The sequence below is a fragment of the Beta vulgaris genome, chromosome 2 (assembly GCF_026745355.1).
Source record: "Beta vulgaris subsp. vulgaris cultivar EL10 chromosome 2, EL10.2, whole genome shotgun sequence".
Taxonomy (NCBI): domain Eukaryota; kingdom Viridiplantae; phylum Streptophyta; class Magnoliopsida; order Caryophyllales; family Amaranthaceae; genus Beta; species Beta vulgaris.
The window spans coordinates 55,231,907-55,246,887 of NC_079203.1; the positions used below are offsets into that span (position 1 = coordinate 55,231,907).

The window sequence follows — 14,981 nt, forward strand, 5'->3', positions numbered from 1 at the left end:
CCCGAAATATTCCTAGGAGTGCCGACGTGACTTGTAAGATTGTGCGTGTACTTGGCACAATTAGCGTTGCCTCGAAAAACCTCTTAACACCCCATTTCTTCATTTCTCGGGAAACCCGAAATTGCCTCGAAATGAACGTAAAGACATCCACATTTTCGTTCCAAGCCACATGACTCCTTACCAATGACCTCCCGTGTCCGTAAGAGTCATCTCGTGACATTCGGAGCTCAGACCCCGGGAAAGTCCGAAAGCGTGTATTATAACCTTCAATTTTGGTTGTTTTTGCGACATTTTTGGACTTTTCCGAGCCTGGTCAGATTTTCTCCGGAAACATTCCTAGGAGTGCCGACGTGACTTGTAGGGTTGCACATGTGCTTGGTACCATTTGAATTGCCTCGAAAAGCCTTTAAACACCCCATTTGTTCATTTCTAATGAAACCTAAAACTGACTCGAAATGAACATAAAATTATTCACATATTCGTTCCAAGCCACATGACTCCTTAAACTTGACCTCCCGTGTCCGTAGGAGTCATATCGCGGCATCCGGAGCTCGAACCCCGGGAAAGTCTGAAAGCGTGTATTATAACCTTCTATTTTGGTTGTTTTGGGACATTTTTGGACTTCTCCGGGCCTCACAATATTTTCCCTCGAAACGTTCTTAGGAAAGCCGAATTGACTTGTAACGTTGCGCTGGTGCTTGACATCATTGTTTTGCTTCGAAAGCCTTTAAACACCCAATTTGTTCATTTTTTCGTGAAACCTTAATCTGTCTCGAAATGAACGTAAAGGCATCCACATATTCGTTCCAAGCCACATGACTCCTTTCCAATGACCTCCCAGGTCCCTAGGAGGCATCTCGTGGCGTTTGGAGCTCTGGCCTTGGAAAAGTTCGAAAGCGTGTATTTATGACCTTCAATATTGGCTGTTTTTGGGGCATTTTTAGTCTTCTCCGGACATAATCACATTTTCTCCCGAAACGTTCGTAGGGAAGTTGACGTGACTTGTAACGTTGCGCGGGCATTTCGCACCATTTGCATTGCCTCGAAATGCCTTTGAACATCGCATTTGTTAATTTCTAATGAAACCTAAAATTGTCTCAAAATTAACGTAAATACATCCATATATTTGTTTCAAGCCACTTGACTCCTTTCCAATGACATCCCATGTCCCTAGATGGCACCACGTGTCGTCCGGATCTAGGGCCACGAGAAAGTACGAAAGCGTGTATTATAACACCAAACATTACTTGTTTTAATGGTTAATATTTTAGTATATAATTTGAAGTCACGAGATCAAATCTTGTACAGTACATTTCTAGTTTTTTATTGTATGTGTTTTAGATAAACTAAATACTTTAACAGATAGTGCTACGTAATAATTACTTGTTTAATAACTCTTTTTAATATTTTAGTATAGATAGACAGATAGAGGGAGTGTAGATAGATTGGATTTTAGAATGTTGGGCCATAGTTCAAACAGAAAAGAAAGACTTATCCAACTCATGCTCATGTCCAATTGTCCATAATAAACATGTGGACTTAAAGTTTAGCCCAAATCCAATTTGAGTCCTTTGTCCATGGTCAAGTCCTTGAAAGCCCAAGGTACTTAAAAAGCGTTGGCAAATGAGATTTGCGTACATCTTGAAAAAGAATATAGTAATATATCTTACAAGTCTTATGGTTCTTTATCTAAGCCAAATTTTTTTGAACGATAAGTACTCCACTATCATCGATAATAAAATAAAGGGGTCTTGCAAACTAATGTCTATAACTTTGAAAATTGAGCATTTAGAAATAAATGTTGGTTTCAATTTGTGATTCAATATATAGATTTCCATATAACATCCTAAACAATACAGATTAACTAATTACGTGCCGTAAAAGTAAATTTTTGTTCAATTATATAACCTATTGGATAGGTAACTTTGTAAAACAAGTCTTACCAACACTATTTATAGTAAAACATGTCCATTCTCAAATACTACAAGTCCTAACTGTTCATAAATTTCCATCACCATCAATTACCATTTTAAAAATAATAACTAGTTATTAGGTTCGGGCTATGCTCCGAATAAGGAAAATTTTCATTTATTAATATTATACATAAAATGATAACACAAAATACAACTTGGTCGAGTGGTAAGAATTTTAGTATATGAACTTGCATGGAATCACAACCTATACAATGCAATTTCTAATTTTTTTTTCTTGTACATGGATTCGATACTTACACGAACTAAAATTCCTTTAAAAAAAGCGTCACGTGACACCGTTCCTTGTTTAGAAACGTCTTTTAATATATTTATATAGATTATATTTTTCATTTTACTCGTTTTCCAATAAAATGAATAGCAAATTATGAAATCAAAATCCCAAGGATATTTACATAAAGATCATACATAAACAAACAAAAATTGGACCTCAATCATATGGATCAGAAAGATCTGAAATGAAACTCATAAGGGTCCACCTTGAACATGAAAACTAAGATCACACATCTAAACATATGGCCATAACCACATAAAATTTGAGAGATGGTTATTCACTCAATCCTTCAGCTTTTTAATCTATCTTTTTTAGAAGGTTGCCACGTGGCAAAAACCCATTAACTGCTTATCTACAATCTTACTTGTTCACTTCACTCACACTATCATTCCCTTCCTTAGTTCGTGCTACCAAAAAATAACGCAAATTCTCTCGCACATCACAATTCACAGCACGCAACAAACTATGGAGACTAGCATTGCTTGTTGTTCTAGGAGCATGTTGCTCCCTAAAGTTTCATCTCAGCACTCATCTGCCCTTTTGCCTTCATCTTTCAACCTCAAGGTATGCGATGGCACAAGATTTATGTTACAATTATATACATACATATACAGATATACTTCCTCCGTTTTATATTACTCGCTACACTTCTCAATTTACGGATTACTAGGCAATTGGAGAAGAGAGAAGTAGAGAGTAAAAAGAAAAGGGACCCATGTGAGAGGAGAGAAATAGAGAGAGTTTATTGCCCAAAAAGGAAGTATAGCAAGTAATGTGATAATGAAAAATGCAGCGAGTATTATGAAACGGAGAAAGATATATATAAATGTGTGTGCTCATGTAATAGGGTTTTAGTAAAGTATGTCGTTCTTTTCACTTGAATAATCTTCTGAATAATTTATTAGCTCTCAGTGAGAAGAAAAAGGTGAATTAGAGAACTTGTTTTCGACCGGATGAAAAATTAGTAGCGCCATTTTAGGTTGAATTTACCAAAATACCCCTCTTTACATGGTTAGTGGTGAACAATTCTCCGAATAGCCGGGCTCAATATTGAACATTCATTTTAGTTAGTGTTATAATAGATGCAATAAAGCAATGAAGAATTAAAGAACAACCCGACACAAGAATTAACGTGATTCATTAACAATGTGTTAGCTCCATTTAATGCAGATGAGAAATATTTTATAATCTTTAGGAGGAGAATACAAATTACATAATAATAAAGGTAGAAGTTAATTATACGGTTTATATAATGCCCTTCTAATCATCCTAAACAGAATGGGCGAAAATCAAACCCAAAATAGAAACTGTATACTGAACTACATATACCAAAAAGCGAGACTCCGTGCTTGGTTAATCCTAGCGCCAGATAATACAAGGCATACTTCAACCATTAGAAATCGAAGTTCTGTAGCTCTCATATGCTTTTACTGAATTACTGGCCCTTATCTGAACTTAGTCTCAAGCAGTTGGATGAACTTACACTTTTATTTTTGGCTACTGCATTAAATATAGACCTATATAGAAATTGCAGGAACTCATATCTAATGTTTTATGTAGAGTCTAAAATCAAGCTCACTCTTTGGAGACTCATTGCGGATGAATACCAAGTCATCATTCAAGGTGATCAAGGCAAAGAACTCTTCCCTTGTAACCAAATGTGAACTTGGTGACAGTTTGGTAAGTTTGAATTAATTTACACTAGCTTTATATGCACGCTATGCGTGCGAACTAGTTTATGTAGTTAAATCAGATGTATCTTGAAACTTGAGATTGATTAATGGTTCTTTTGTTTTCGCAATGGACTATATAATGATGAATGCAGGAAGAGTTCTTAGCAAAGGCAACCCCAGACAAAGGACTAATTAGATTGCTGATGTGCATGGGAGAAGCATTAAGGACTATTGGCTTTAAAGTCAGGACAGCTTCATGTGGAGGAACTCAATGTATTAACACTTTTGGGGATGAACAACTTGCTATTGATGTGCTTGCTGATAAACTCCTTTTCGAGGTTATTAGCCTTTCGAAATTTTCACTCATTTTCGCCATGTCCTTATTAGTTTTATGAACTTAGATTGAAGCAAGCTTAATGATGATCAAATGAGATACTTGCAAATGAGAAATTATCAGAGGGAAGTTCTTAATCTACATGTAAAATGGCAAAATCTTGAATGAGACCGTCTAGTAAAGTTTATTGTGGTTGTGATTTAGTATTTCGGGTGTAATATTATGTACATCTTACTCATTTTCGGCTATCTAAATACCAAAGAACAAAACAATAAGTTAGTGTAACACCATCTAATTTGAGATTTACTCATACAAATTTTACACTTAGAGATTGTGGTCTAATGGTTTATGATGACCTCAACCATCAGCTTAAGCTTTCAACCACCAGCTTAAGCTTTCAACGATCAGCTTAAGCTTTTGGTTGAGGCCCCAGGAATAGATCTATACTCTATCAGTTTAGATAAAGATGATAGGTTACACTTGAAGAATATCCTGGATGAAACTAATAGAATATATATCTTCCAATGCAGGCACTAAATTACTCACATGTCTGCAAGTATGCTTGCTCGGAAGAAGTCCCTGAGCTTCAAGAAATGGGAGGCCCAGTTGAAGGTTATTTAGCCTAGCTAGTCATCAACCATTTCAAGTATTTCATTGAATTAATTTGCTTCATAGTAAAAAAAAAAAGTCTGAACTTCTACTTCATGATACTTCGAAACAAAACAGGCGGATTTAGCGTAGCATTCGATCCCCTCGATGGCTCGAGCATCGTCGATACAAATTTCTCAGTAGGCACCATATTTGGGGTTTGGCCAGGTGACAAGCTAACTGGTGTAACAGGCAGAGATCAAGTGGCAGCTGCTATGGGTATTTATGGTCCTAGGACAACTTATGTCTTGGCACTTAAAGACTTCCCTGGCACCCATGAGTTTCTTCTACTTGATGAAGGTTAGCCTTTTTCATAAAAACCAATTGAAAGAAAGAGCTCTCGTTCGTTATCGTTTTTTGTTTTCAGTTTTCAATTTTTTCTAAAAATCAAAAACAAAAATATGGAAATCAGAAAAAGTAGTTTCCAGTTTTTAGGCTATGTTCAGTTCTTATATCATATGACTTTTATATTCATAATACCGATGATGCCGAACGGGCCATTACTATTTCTATCATTTGTTTTACTAGTAACTAGTACTATGTTTTGGTGTCTAAGATTAATGTTACCCCTGTTTTTTTGTTCTGTTTCAAATCCCCTGTTTTTGGTTATATCTTTGTAACATATTTGTTGGTGATTAGGAAAGTGGCAACATGTAAAGGAAACAACAGAAATTAATGAAGGAAAATTGTTCTGCCCTGGAAATTTGAGAGCCACTTCTGATAATGCTGAATATGACAAGGTTTTTGATCTATCCTGACTTTTTTTTTTCATTTGGATTTATCATCAATTGATCATGTTCTTAAATGTGTTCATTTTATGACCTAATGTTGTTATTTATTTTTTCAGCTGATCCAATATTATGTGAGAGAGAAATACACATTGAGATACACAGGAGGAATGGTTCCTGATGTTAACCAGGTTTTGGACTAATCCTTTTCCTTCCAATTATTGAAGTGTGCTCGGAGTGTGAGTTTAAATTACGCATGATCTTTGTTGGAACTCCTTCTGTCGGGAATTAAGTGTCACGTTGATAGTGTAATTTAAACTTACATAGACAACTAAAATTTGAAAAGGTAGTAACAACAAAAAAATTTGAAAATTATAATTACTAGTAGTACTTACTATGTTGACATCTGAATTATATTTACTACAACTAGCTAGTCAGATTGTGAAGAGTATTGGAAAGAAAAGGAAGACATTTAACTAAGTAGGTTGGCAAAAGTAGTATGATTTGGATGTAATTTCTCACATTACTTTCAATCAAATTAGTAAGTTTACATCCACCAAATAATAGTAGTTTCTGTTTAATTGTTTAGGGAAGAGCGAGGGTAAATGAAAAACAATTATCCACGTCAGGTTAGGGGGGAGGGATTTGCCCAAATTAGTACATACATGCGTCACTAGGATGAGAACCATACACGAGATAAACATGAAGGACTAAATTATAAACAAAAAGACCAATACCAATGAATATGTACCAACCCAGATGTACATATGTTCATTTAGCTTGTTATCCATGTACATGTGTTCATTTGGCTTGATATTCATCCATATTTGACTTGTTAGCCATATAAATGTCATGTGTGCACCATGCTCTATGTACAAGTGTGTGCACCATCTAGACGTTGATGTGGGCCTCACATGGTCACACCAAATCACCAATCCCCTCTCTTATGCGCAATGAACTTTTCCATCTAGCCTTTTCATATAAGTAAAGGTCAATATTGTTATTTAGACACTTATTTCCCTCAAATTCTCTAATGATCTTTGATGTAGATTAATATGACAACTTCCAAGCACACTTATAACCTTACTCCTAATGTGTCACAGGAGCTATCTAACATGTAACTAATATTCATGTGTGTAGCTCATAGTGAAGGAGAAAGGTATATTCACCAATGTAGCATCACCTTCAGCCAAGGCAAAACTAAGGCTGTTGTTTGAAGTAGCTCCCCTAGGACTTCTGATTGAGAAGGCTGGTGGTTACAGCAGTGATGGAACCCAATCTATCTTGGACAAGGTGATCGAAAACCTCGACGACCGAACCCAAGTTGCTTACGGGTCCAAGAACGAGATCATTCGGTTCGAGAAGACACTATATGGATCTTCTAGGCTAGAGGAGCCAGTTCCTGTTGGAGCAGCTGTTTAACTAAGTTAAATGTTCTATTATTAATAATATCCCCTTTTTGTCTATAATTTAGCCTTAATTATATGGCTATTTGCATTGCAGCTTTGCTTAATTTCTTATTGCATATGGATCATATTCATGATAATGAAAAAACGAAGTAAAAATACATTTTTCTTGAAGGAAATGAGTTCATGTACAATTACTATACTTCTTTTCCAGAAAAAGAAAAAGAAATGCATTGTAGTTGTTGTTGTGACTTGTGATTTGTAAAGCTATATTGCCAACATATGATATTCAGTCAGACTGTCTAGCTCAATCAAACCATTATCTTTTTGTGTATTTTAAAGTACCCTTAAAAATTCATTTTAACCTCAAGTACCCTTGTCGGATCTTCGACACTCGGACATGGGTGGGACACTTGGACAATTCATTGGGGGCCAAAAAAATTGAAAAAGTTCCAAAATATAACCGAGTCTAAAACTTGGACACGTACTCGTGTCGAACATGGATACCCGAGTCCGAGCAACATAGGCGAGTTCTATTGCTTAAACTTTCCTCCCCGACCACTTGTTTTATGTTCAACAAATTTAACACTAACTTGTTACTTTCGTAGTAGTACATACATGAACACCAAAGAGATCATATGAAAATTGAAAACCAGATTACGAGGAAGATAAGCTGTTAACTTCAAAGAATTCAAGCAAAATCGATTGAGACACAATTGAAAAATCCTACTAAAAATTAACTTAATTTAGGAAAATTCCATCTTAGTATTGATTCTTGAAAATAACTGCACAACAAAAAATGTGAATTATGACCAGTGATTGAGAAGGTCAAGCCACATAAGATTAAACACCTAAGAAGCTTTGAGAGATCAATCAAGAGATAAGCTGTTAATTAGCTCATCTGAATGTTTAATTAACCTTCAAATTGGTAAAATTAACGTACACATCATGAAATAAGCAGTTCAACAAACAGTGCAAACAAAACAGTTTTCGTACACCAATAATATTTAGTGCTATAGTGATGAAACTTAAAATTTACACTATTATACTTCTGGATTTTTATGAATTTTAACTAATTCAATGATCAACTAATTTAGTTTACCCTTACATCTAGAAGAGATTGATTCTTGATAGTTTTACTGCAAAGCTTTCCCAGTTTTTCCAATGTTAAATGTGTGCGCATATTATAATTGCGAAATGTGATATGACAAGAAGCTAAGACATAAGAAAATTGTTAAATGTGAGAAAAAAAATGCATGCTATTTGTGTGCATGCTAAGAAACAATTGTATGAAGTTCGTAGCTATTTTTTTTAAAAAAAAAAGCTATACGCAACCCTAAGGGCTGCACATAAGAGGCTTAAAAGGGAATTTTTTTGAAAAATAAAGCATTGATTACATCGATTTATGTGTGATTTTATCATAAATGTAAGAATTTATACCATTTTAGGAAATGTATTTAATGCTTATATACAACTCTAAGGGCTGCATATAGCATTACCCTTCTTTTTTTTTTGCTTAATGCTTATTACTTATTTGAAACCTCTAAATGCGTAAGATTTGCACGATATGGAGAGTTCTAAATGAAAAAAAAAAATAACATTGGATATACAATGGAATAGTCGTACACTTGGATATAAAAACTAAATGAGCCAGATCGACCAAAGTAGCGCGAACCCCTTGTATTTACTGAATCTTACGGCTTATTTATGGAACTGACTATTATTTTGACATAATTCTTGATCTCATAATGTTAATCGCATCATAACTTCAATACCTTCATGTCGATAGTCTTGGACTTCAACCAATGAAATCAATTTCTCATACCTACAAACAAACGCACAAGACTCACAATTCTCATAGGGAGAAGATACCATCCACTAAAAGAGACAGAAATCCTCATAATAGCAGGGCTCGAGAAACTCTCATAAAGAAAGACTAATTTATTCAACAAAATAAGAAAATAAACTGAAAACCGAAAACTGAAAAGAAAAGGAGCTTAGATAGCAACAAGATAGCATGTAGAGTAAATCTTAGATTGTAAACATCGATTAAAGAAAAGGTAATACTATGGATGTATACCAACTTTGTGTAACATGCAAGAATCCTCAATGGCAGAAAACTATACAAGTCTAGTAAGAACCAAACACACATGCACACACCACAATTGGCAATTCATTCACCTACCCAATTAAAATGACATTGCATCTCATCAGTAGTAATCTATGGTACGATGCCGTGGAATCAGACCATTGCATTCAGCTTATTAAGTGCACTAATGGTTGGTCGTATATAGATAGTAAGTCTTAAAATGTGCTGAAGACAATATAATTAAATCAACCAAATAAATCTTATTAAGGAACTTAGCTTATAGTTCAGAAAAATATAGAGTGAAGGATCAATAACACAGGAATGCTGAGGGAAACAACAATGGAACCTTGGATACGTGCTGTTTTTCTAGTAATGGTATTGTTTCCAGCATTGGCAGAGGCCAAGGTTAGGCACTACAACTTCAAGGTACGTGACATCCATAATAAGATGACAATAACATCGATAAAAGATTTTCGCGATTAAATTATTCGTTTTATTTTTATAGGTGTTTGTCAAAATAAGAAATTATAATGAGCCAAAATTTCATGAAACTTCCTACTTCAAGGAATTAGTCCATTTTGGTTTCTCTTTAATAAAGGAATGGTCAATTTATTTTTAGAGATTCGGACTCATCCCGTTATCAGGTCGTAGAACGAGAAAATATATAGTCTTTTTTTGTTGAACAAAGCATCATTATAACTTCAAAGAGTTTGTTACAACCCTTAATAATATTGAGTATTAGTGTATTACAATAACTAGGGGAAGTGGAGAAAATATAATCCCGGACTCAATAGTATTAATAGTAGTAATATAAGAAAGCATTAAAATTAATTTAAGAGTAAGTTGATACTTGTTAATTTGGATTGTGATCATTTATGTTGAAATTAATATTAGACGGTTCGTTGTTAAATGTTGATTATGTAGCTCGAGTATTCGGGGCTTATAGTGGAGCAGTGTCATAACGTCATTTAACTATGTGATGCACATCAAATATCTCATTGCCACTAAGAGGAATAAATTTTAAGTTAAGAGTACATCTTTTTTTGGATTTGGCATGGTGTAGATGTTGGCTAGAGCAATTAAATCGAGATAGAGTACATAGTGCAACACCTAAATTAGGTTTTTGTTGAACTTGGAAGTAGGATTTGTATGCATAATAATTCTAGCTATAGTACTTAATTATGCCCTCGTGTAAGGTGGTAGATTCATATGTAGTTTTCCGTAGATAATATTTATGTCAATGTCTATGGACCATGGTAATTCTTGTCTATATATCCTAAAAATTAAGTCTTTTAATAAAAGTCATTCACCACTTTAGTGGTGGTATATATTGAGTGGGAACGATTCGTCGTGAAGTAAGTCACATATTTGTGGACGGGAAATCTAATACTGTCTATGATAATGACTAATGAGTAGGGGATTTTCCTTGAAATATTTCATATGATTTTCATGTCACTTACCACCATTTAATATCAGCTATATATCAAACACGAGGTAGTATTTATCCATCTAAAACAACTCTTTTTACGAAATTTCATACTCTTCAAGCATATCTAAGTGCTGATTCTAGATTCTAGCAATTCCCAATGAACAAGGCCGTATCATACAAGTAATTAACATTTAACAAGCTCTCTGTAACTCACTAATTCAAGTGGACGCATATACAGGTGGTCATGAAGAACTACACAAAGCTTTGTTCCACCAAGCCCATTGCTACTGTCAACGGCAAATTTCCAGGGCCAACCCTTCGAGCAAGGGAAGGTGACAATGTTCTAGTCAAGGTCATCAATGATGTCAGTTACAATGTCACTATACATTGGTGAGACTTTAAATCTTTGAAATAAGGCTAACAATCGTTTTTTCATGCTACCAAAGTTAAATCTATCACATTAGAGTAAGTGATGCAGGTTGAGTTCATGTTTAGGCTAGCTCGACTCATTACTCGTTAGTATTTCGAGTCGAGCTTGAGTTGAGTCGAATCAAGTTTTGACCTAGTTGAGCTTTGACTGAGTAGATTTCGAGTAACTTGCAAATGTTTTGGGTTAAAAGTAACTCTAAGTTAGAAAACACGTCGAGTTTAGGTACTTTGCGGTATATAATTAGGTATTCGAACTTTTCACGAGTTTTAAAGTCGAGTATCAAGTTGCTCAACTCGGCTTGCCAACATTTCAGTCGAGTTAGATTCGAGATCACTCGAGTCGAACTTGGATAGAGTTGAACACAAGTATCTTGTTAATTATCTCGTCTCATTTGCACCCTTTAACATGTCGCCTGTGATATAATAATTAACGTCGTATTACATCTGCGTGTTTTAGGCATGGCATACGGCAGCTTAGAACAGGATGGTCAGATGGTCCGGCATACATAGCACAATGCCCTATACAACCGGGACAAAGCTATCTTTACAACTTCAGCATCATAGGGCAAAGAGGCACACTTTTCTGGCACGCACATATATCTTGGCTAAGGGCCACTATGCATGGAGCCATTGTTATTCTGCCTAAGAAAGGCACCCCATACCCTTTCCCACAGCCTGTCAAAGAAAAAATTATTGTGTTAGGTGAGTACTCTTCAACACATTATTATTTTTGGACTTACACATCTTCTATATTACTAGCTACTTTTAGTAGTATCACTCAATTTTTTAGACTTCCTTTTGTACGAATCAATATAGCCCCACGCAAGTAGTTTCTAAATATATATTGATAGATATCATTATCTTTATACAATTATACTACTTGACATTTTTTTTATACATACTCCATGGAATTTGGAAAATGACCTTCGACCTGCTAAACCTTCCCAATATCCCAACAACAACCATGCTGCATGCTGTATGATGTTAGTATTCTCCCTGTCCCTTTATAATAGAGGTTGGATTCGTCTTAAAAAATTGCACTATTTACCTACTATATTCGACCATGCATTTTTTAGTTTTAGGCAAAATCAACCGTTACTATATGCTATCTTGTTGGATTCGTCTCAATATATACTTTCATAATATAAACTTCTCATAATTTTTACTAATACACAATCAAAGTTATTAATAGTCAAAATACTGCATCAGCAAGCGTGCATGAAAGCCAAAGTGTTGCATCTATTTTGTTACGGAGGAAGTAACATAATCGTATACTTCATAAAAACTAAATTTTGCTGCTTCTATCAACTATTGCAGCGGAATGGTGGAAAGCAGATACAGAAGCAGTGATTAATCAAGGTACACTGTCTGGTATGCCACCAAATGTATCAGATGCACATACCATGAATGGATATACTGGACCAATTCGGAATTGTTCAATCTCTTCTCAGGGTACTAACAATTTACTTTCAACTACCCTAAAATTTGCCTAAGTATAAATAATTTCTTCAAACATTTACATCAGCATAATCACCTTGCTCATATAATTTACAGGTACTTATACCCTACATGTTGAGCATAACAAAACCTATCTTCTACGCATTATCAATGCTGCAATCAATGACGAGATTTTTTTCAGAATTGCTGGTCACAAATTTACTGTGGTAGAAGTTGATGCAAGCTACACAAAACCATTTGTAACAGACACTATCTACATAGCCCCTGGACAAACTACAAATGCACTTCTTAAGGCTGATCAATCCCCTTCCAAGAAATACTTAATTGGCATGTCTTCCTTCATGGATGCGCCATCAGTAGCTGTCGATAACACAACAAACTATGGCCTATTGCGCTACAATGGCGGTCCACTTGGCTCGCGCCTTGTCTTAACCACAATGCCTCCAATCAACGCAACCAAAGCTCAATTAAATTTTAGCAATGCACTTCGAAGTCTAAACTCGAAAAAATATCCCGCGCAAGTCCCCTTAACCATTGATCATTCTCTACTATTCACCACGGGTGTTGGTGTTAACCCTTGTGCAACATGTCTAAATGGTAGTAAACTCGTAGGTAACATTAACAATGTTACGTTTGTTATGCCAAGTATTGCATTGCTTCAGGCTTATTACTACAACATTAGTGGAGTTTTTACAGATGATTTTCCATCGAAGCCTCCTACTAATTTCGATTATACTATTGCAAATTATACTGGAGGTTTGGCTACTATGAATGGTACTAAGGTTTACAGGTTAAGTTATAATGCGACGGTACAAGTTGTGCTACAAGATACGTCCATCATTGCGCCCGAAAGCCATCCGCTACACCTACATGGGACTAATTTCTTCGTTGTTGGTATGGGTACAGGCAATTATAATGCTACTAAGGATTTTAAAAACTTCAATCTCGTCGATCCGGTTGAGCGCAATACAATCGATGTACCTACTGGTGGATGGACTGCTATCAGATTTCGAGCTGATAATCCAGGTATAGTAACATGACAACTATCTAATAGAGTTCTATCAGCTAACGTTGATAGAGTATAAATCTATTTATGAGGCCTCAACCATTAGCTTAAGCTTTAGAGTATAAATCTATTCATGGAGCCTCAACCATCAGCTTAAGCTTTTGGTTGAGGCCCCATGAATAGATTTATACTCTATCAAACATGATTAAGGGTCTATTTGGTAGGGCGTAAAACATTTTCCTGGAAAACTGTCTTCTTCTGTTTTCAATTATACATTATTTGGTTTGCAAAGGAGTGTAAGAACATTTTCCCTTGGAGTAAAATTGCTACCTCAATGAGGGAAAACCATTTTTCTTTCCAAATGAAGGAAAAACTGTTTTCCTTTCTTTTCTTTATCTCTCTTGTACACTCCTCTTACTACCTGCTTACTTTCTCTTTCATTTTCCTTTCATGTCATCATTTTTCTTATATGGAACCAAACAACGTAAAACTAATTTTGAAATTGTATTTTTCATTGTAAATTGTTTTCCATGAAAATTATTTTACACTGAAAATGTTTTACGCCCAACCAAACGGAACCTAATTAAACTGATGGTCTAAAATGTTTGCCTCGAGATATAAATCTCACGTCAACAATTTAATTAATACGTAGGAAATCAATAAAATTTAGATAAAAATATAAAACAAGATTTAAAAAATTGTCAAAGCATAAATTGTACACGTTTGTAGCACCACACGATTCAACATGAAAAAAGTATGTCATCATGATATGATACTGTTCAAGCCGAACCATGAATCTTGTTTGATTTGTCTTTGTGGATGCTAAAGTAGGACACATTATATATGAGACACAAACATTGACACAATTAACCATGACAAAATCACAATTTAATGTGGTTGTTTTGACAAAATATTGTTAATGGTGAGTGCAGGTGTTTGGTTTATGCATTGTCATCTGGAGGTACACACTTCATGGGGACTAAAGATGGCATTTTTAATAGAGAATGGTGATGGACCAAATAAGTCTATCATGCCACCTCCAAAAGACCTACCTAAATGTTAAAAGTTCAATAAAAAAAGACATCCTTGCATAGATTCCATTGGCTTATGCTCAATGGAGAGAGAAGATTCTTTGGAGATTCTTTATTAAAAAAACTTTGGGTTTCAACTTTTTGTGTTGTTACACAACAAAAGAGAGGGAGTATTATTATAAAATAATTTACTATATGAGTGATTTAATTTCTTGGGAGAAGTTTGGTTTCCCAACTTCAAACTGCAAAGCAGCTTCAAAGTGCATCATTAGGAGAAGAAAACTGAAAGAAGATAATATGGCAGTGCTTTATTTTTTTTTATTTCTAGATTTTCTTCTAAGTTATGTAAATTTGTGCAATGTTTTAGGACAAAACAACACAACCCCATCCCTTTTGGTTCTGTTTTGTTTGCTTTTGTATAGGCATAAAGTTTGCTACATATCTCTCCAATAAATGAAATTGTTTGAAACTTCATAATAAATGTT

The 14,981-nt window shown here is 35.0% G+C and overlaps 2 protein-coding genes across 2 annotated transcripts; both read left to right on the top strand.

Moving 5' to 3' along the window:
- The first annotated feature begins 2,628 nt into the window (after nucleotides 1-2,628).
- On the top strand, nucleotides 2,629-7,305 carry LOC104903703 (sedoheptulose-1,7-bisphosphatase, chloroplastic). Its single transcript, XM_010691809.3, has 8 exons — nucleotides 2,629-2,829; nucleotides 3,826-3,945; nucleotides 4,091-4,276; nucleotides 4,803-4,884; nucleotides 4,999-5,220; nucleotides 5,560-5,660; nucleotides 5,768-5,839; nucleotides 6,789-7,305. The coding sequence occupies exons 1-8, from the start codon at nucleotides 2,731-2,733 to the stop codon at nucleotides 7,068-7,070; spliced, it is 1,164 nt and encodes a 387-aa protein (XP_010690111.1). The 5' UTR covers nucleotides 2,629-2,730; the 3' UTR covers nucleotides 7,071-7,305.
- A 2,025-nt stretch (nucleotides 7,306-9,330) lies between these two features.
- On the top strand, nucleotides 9,331-14,977 carry LOC104903698 (laccase-4). The gene is made up of 6 exons (XM_010691796.4): nucleotides 9,331-9,569; nucleotides 10,811-10,962; nucleotides 11,459-11,703; nucleotides 12,319-12,453; nucleotides 12,556-13,485; nucleotides 14,398-14,977. The coding sequence occupies exons 1-6, from the start codon at nucleotides 9,465-9,467 to the stop codon at nucleotides 14,526-14,528; spliced, it is 1,698 nt and encodes a 565-aa protein (XP_010690098.1). The 5' UTR covers nucleotides 9,331-9,464; the 3' UTR covers nucleotides 14,529-14,977.
- The last annotated feature ends 4 nt before the right edge of the window (nucleotides 14,978-14,981 follow it).

Coding starts and splice junctions, on each gene's coding strand:
- LOC104903703 (XM_010691809.3), top strand. CDS start 2,731: ATGGAGACTAGCATTGCTTGTTGTTCTAGGAGCATGTTGCTCCCTAAA. Junction 2,830..3,825: donor CTTCATCTTTCAACCTCAAG/GTATGCGATGGC, acceptor TGTTTTATGTAG/AGTCTAAAATCAAGCTCACT. Junction 5,661..5,767: donor ATAATGCTGAATATGACAAG/GTTTTTGATCTA, acceptor TTATTTTTTCAG/CTGATCCAATATTATGTGAG.
- LOC104903698 (XM_010691796.4), top strand. CDS start 9,465: ATGCTGAGGGAAACAACAATGGAACCTTGGATACGTGCTGTTTTTCTA. Junction 10,963..11,458: donor TACAATGTCACTATACATTG/GTGAGACTTTAA, acceptor TGCGTGTTTTAG/GCATGGCATACGGCAGCTTA. Junction 11,704..12,318: donor AGAAAAAATTATTGTGTTAG/GTGAGTACTCTT, acceptor CAACTATTGCAG/CGGAATGGTGGAAAGCAGAT.